Source organism: Oncorhynchus kisutch, linkage group LG30 (genome assembly GCF_002021735.2).
Source record: "Oncorhynchus kisutch isolate 150728-3 linkage group LG30, Okis_V2, whole genome shotgun sequence".
Classification (NCBI taxonomy): domain Eukaryota; kingdom Metazoa; phylum Chordata; class Actinopteri; order Salmoniformes; family Salmonidae; genus Oncorhynchus; species Oncorhynchus kisutch.
The window spans coordinates 43195802-43200628 of record NC_034203.2 but is presented as its reverse complement, the minus strand read 5'-3'; the positions used below and the strand labels follow the sequence as shown (position 1 = coordinate 43200628).

The 4827-nt window shown below is 47.4% G+C and overlaps 1 protein-coding gene across 2 annotated transcripts in view; it reads right to left on the bottom strand.

Annotated features, from left to right (window-relative positions):
* Positions 1–364: 364 nt before the first annotated feature.
* The window catches only part of LOC109883904 (guanine nucleotide exchange factor VAV3), a 113046-nt gene continuing 108583 nt past the window's right edge, over positions 365–4827 (bottom strand). For both annotated transcript variants that reach the window (XM_031810412.1, XM_031810413.1), the window contains exon 27: positions 365–2251. In XM_031810412.1, coding sequence (XP_031666272.1) covers positions 2210–2251 — 42 coding nt within the window. In that variant the 3' untranslated portion in view covers positions 365–2209. The remainder of the gene's footprint in view (positions 2252–4827) is intronic.

Genomic DNA, 4827 nt, shown 5'->3' with positions numbered 1-4827 from the left:
GAGACAGAGACAGAGAGAGAGAGAGAGAGAGAGAGAGAGAGAGAGAGAGAGAGAGAGACAGAGACAGAGAGAGAGAGAGAGAGAGAGAGGAAGAGAGAGAGAGAGAGAGAGAGAGAGAGAGAGAGAGAGAGAGAGAGAGAGAGAGAGACAGAGAATCTCCCGATGAGATAAAACACAGGTGAACGATGGGTACAGTATAGAGGGATGATTGTCACATTCAACAGGAATCAATAACAATATCAGTGATTGTTCTTATATAGCAGAGATCAGTCAATAGATTCTGAAGGGATGGTGGGGGCCCGGAAACATAATTACAAATCATTTGTAGACTGCAAAGTGACTGCAAGAAGCCAGAAACAGAAACCATATTTGACAAACACTTTATCACTTTTACATTTGTATATACGATCACATATTTCTCTCGATTATGGGGAATAGTTTGGAATAGATAAAATAACATCATTTGATTTGCTGGTGTTTTTATAGTTTTTTTTAATATCCAACAATTTTAAAAATATTTAACATTTTTTTTCGAGGGGGGGGTACCCTGTTATACAGGAAACAGGTAATGTCATACAGTGATCTCCAAAAGTATTGGGACAGTAACACATTTTTTGTTATTTTTACTCTGTTCTCCAGCACTTTGGATTTCAAAACAAATACAATGAGGTTAAATTGCAGACTGTCAGCTTTAATTTGAGGGTATTTTGCAATCGTATCGGATAAACTGTTTAGAAATTACAGCACTTTTTCTACATAGTCTCCCCCCCCCCATTTTATTGGACCAAAAGTATTGGGACAAATTCACTTATATGTGTATTAAAGTAGTAGAAGGTGTAGTATTTGGTCCCATATTCATAGCACAGTAATGGCAACGTCAAGCTTGTGACTCTACTACACATTTGTTGGATGCATTTGCTGTTTGCTTTGGTTGTGTTTCAGATTAATTTGTGCCCAATAGAAATGAATGATAAATAATGTATTGTGTCAAAAAAAGCTTCACCTGATATGGATGAAAATACCCTAAAATTAAAGCTGACAGTCTGCAATTGAACCTCAGTCATGGTTTCATTTAAAATCCAAAGTGTTAAAGTACAGAGCCAAAACAACAGCAACAAATCAATCGACCAATCAAATGTATTTACATAGCCCTTTTCACGTCAGCCGATGTCACAAAGTGCTGTACAGAAACCCAGCCTTAAAACCCCAAACAGCAAGCGATGCAGATGCAAATATCACTGTCCCAATACTTTTGGAACTCATTGTATATAAGGGGAGCATACCGGTCACATAATGGAATCATTTTAGCACAACAAAACAAGTCTTCAACATTGTGTACAGTCTTCAAACACTGTGGGTGTAGAAAAGCAGAGAAATCTCTTGCTTTCGTGCCAAGAGTGTTTAATAATTGACTAATCTGTCAGACTAACCAATGATGTTATCAATAACAACACAAGGTAAGAGAAGACCAGCTTCATCAAGTTTGACTCTCAACCAGGGAGGGACTGTCTCTACTTTAAGTCTGGAGTCTATAGTGCAGTCAGAATAAAACAGTGCTGGTCATAAGGAGGGATGAGGTGAGGAGGGGATGGGAGAGGAGAGAAGGTGTGAGGAAGGGTGGAGGGGATGAGGTGGGGAGGGGTGAGGATGGGATGGGTGAGGAGGGGATGAGGTGGGGGGGTGAAGATGGGATGAGGTGGGGAGGGGTGAAGATGGGATGAGGTGGGGAGGGGTGAGGATGGGTGAGGGGTGAGGAGGGGTGAGGATGGGATGAGTGAGGAGGGGATGAGGTAGGGAGGGGTGAGCGATGGGTGGGTGGGGTGAGGAGGGGATGAGTTGGGGAGGGGTGAAGATGGGTGAGGTGAGGAGGGGATGAGGTGGAGAGGGGTTAGGAAGGGTGAGGAGGGGTGAGGATGGGAGGGGAGGGCTGAGGTGGGGTGGGGTGAGGATGGGAGAGGTGAGGAGGGGTGTGTTGAGGAGGATGGGTGAGGTGAGGAGAGGGGTGTTGAGGATGGGTGAGGTAGGGTGAGGATGGATGAGGATAGAGGGCATTTCCTACTTCCATCTGTCTGGCTTGGGGCTTTTGTCTTGTCTGAGTTCTATCAGAGTGCCAGGATGCTGTGGCTCTACAACCTGGAGGATGTCTGGAGCCATAGTGCAGAGTGGGCTATAGCCGTGTCACCTGAGAGCTGAGGTTTAATCAACCAGCTCAGTCTTCCTCTTCCACATATGTAGAGGGGAACCAGCCCACCTGCCAACAATAAAAACACGTCACTGTAAAATGGAAATCATATGGAAAAGATCACTGACACAAAATCCATTAGCATCTAAATAAAGACCAGGAGCGTTGGATTCACCGGAAGGGAGAACATGACCTTTCACAGACGGAAGGAAGTCATGATTCAATTAAAGTGGGATGAAAGACTCCCCTGCCGTTGACCTCCCCTGTCCACCAGAGATATAAACTCCCCCTGCCATTGACCTCCCCTGACCACCAGAGATATAAACTCCCCCTGCCATTGACCTCCCCTGACCACCAGAGATATAAACTCACCCTGCTGTTGACCTCCCCTGTCCACTAGAGATATAAACTCACCCTGCTGTTGACCTCCCCTGTCCACCAGAGATATAAACTCACCCTGCTGTTGACCTCCCCTGTCCACCAGAGATATAAACTCACCCTGCCGTTGACCTCTCCTTCCACCAGAGATATAAACTCACCCTGCCGTTGACCTCTCATTTCCACTAGAGATATAAACTCACCCTGCTGTTGACCTCCCCTGTCCACCAGAGATATAAACTCACCCTGCCGTTGACCTCTCCTTTCCACTAGAGATATAAACTCACCCTGCTGTTGACCTCCCCTGTCCACCAGAGATATAAACTCACCCTGCTGTTGACCTCCCCTGTCCACCAGAGATATAAACTCACCCTGCCGTTGACCTCTCCTTCCACCAGAGATATAAACTCACCCTGCCGTTGACCTCTCCTGACCACCAGAGATATAAACTAACCCTGCTGTTGACCTCCCCTGTCCACCAGAAATATAAACTCACCCTGCTGTTGACCTCCCCTGTCCACCAGAGATATAAACTCACCCTGCCGTTGACCTCTCCTGACCACCAGAGATATAAACTAACCCTGCTGTTGACCTCCCCTGTCCACCAGAAATATAAACTCACCCTGCTGTTGACCTCCCCTGTCCACCAGAGATATAAACTCACCCTGCTGTTGACCTCCCCTGTCCACCAGAGATATAAACTCACCCTGCCATTGACCTCTCCTTTCCACTAGAGATATAAACTCACCCTGCCGTTGACCTCTCCTTCCACCAGAGATATAAACTCACCCTGCCGTTGACCTCTCCTGTCCACCAGAGATATAAACTAACCCTGCTGTTGACCTCCCCTGTCCACCAGAGATATAAACTCACCCTGCCGTTGACCTCCCCTGTCCACCAGAGATATAAACTCACCCTGCCGTTGACCTCTCCTTCCACCAGAGATATAAACTCACCCTGCCGTTGACCTCTCATTTCCACTAGAGATATAAACTCACCCTGCTGTTGACCTCCCCTGTCCACCAGAGATATAAACTCACCCTGCCGTTGACCTCTCCTTTCCACTAGAGATATAAACTCACCCTGCTGTTGACCTCCCCTGTCCACCAGAGATATAACTCACCCTGCCGTTGACCTCTCCTTTCCACTAGAGATATAAACTCACCCTGCTGTTGACCTCCCCTGTCCACCAGAGATATAAACTCACCCTGCCGTTGACCTCTCCTTTCCACTAGAGATATAAACTCACCCTGCCGTTGACCTCTCCTTTCCACTAGAGATATAAACTCACCCTGCCGTTGACCTCTCCTTACACCAGAGATATAAACTAACCCTGCCGTTGACCTCTCCTTTCCACTAGAGATATAAACTCACCCTGCCGTTGACCTCCCCTGTCCACCAGAGATATAAACTCACCCTGCCGTTGACCTCTCCTTTCCACTAGAGATATAAACTCACCCTGCCGTTGACCTCTCCCTTCCACTAGAGATATAAACTCACCCTGCCGTTGACCTCTCCCTTCCACCAGAGATATAAACTCACCCTGCCGTTGAACTCTCCCTTCCACCAGAGATATAAACTCACCCTGCCGTTGACCTCTCCTTTCCACTAGAGATATAAACTCACCCTGCCGTTGACCTCTCCTTCCACCAGAGAGATAAACTCACCCTGCCGTTGACCTCTCCTTCCACCAGAGAGATAAACTCACCCTGCCGTTGACCTCTCCTTACACCAGAGAGATAAACTCACCCTGCCGTTGACCTCTCCCTTCCACCAGAGATATAAACTCACCCTGCCGTTGACCTCTCCTTCCACCAGAGAGATAAACTCACCCTGTCGTTGATCTCTCCCTTCCACCAGATACAAACTCACCCTGCCATTGACCTCTCCTTCCACCAGAGATATAAACTCACCCTGTCGTTGACCTCTCCCTTCCACCAGAGATATAAACTCACCCTGCCGTTGACCTCTCCCTTCCACCAGATATAAACTCACCCTGCCGTTGACCTCTCCCTTCCACCAGAGATATAACCCCACCCTGCCGTTGACCCTCTCCCTTCCACTAGAGATATAAAATCACTCTGCCGTTGACCTCTCCTTCCACCAGAGATATAAACTCACCCTGCCGTTGACCTCTCCTTCCACCAGAGAGATAAACTCACCCTGTCGTTGACCTCTCCCTTCCACCAGAGATATAAACTCACCCTGCCGTTGACCTCTCCTTCCACCAGAGAGATAAACTCACCCTGTCGTTGATCTCTTCCTTC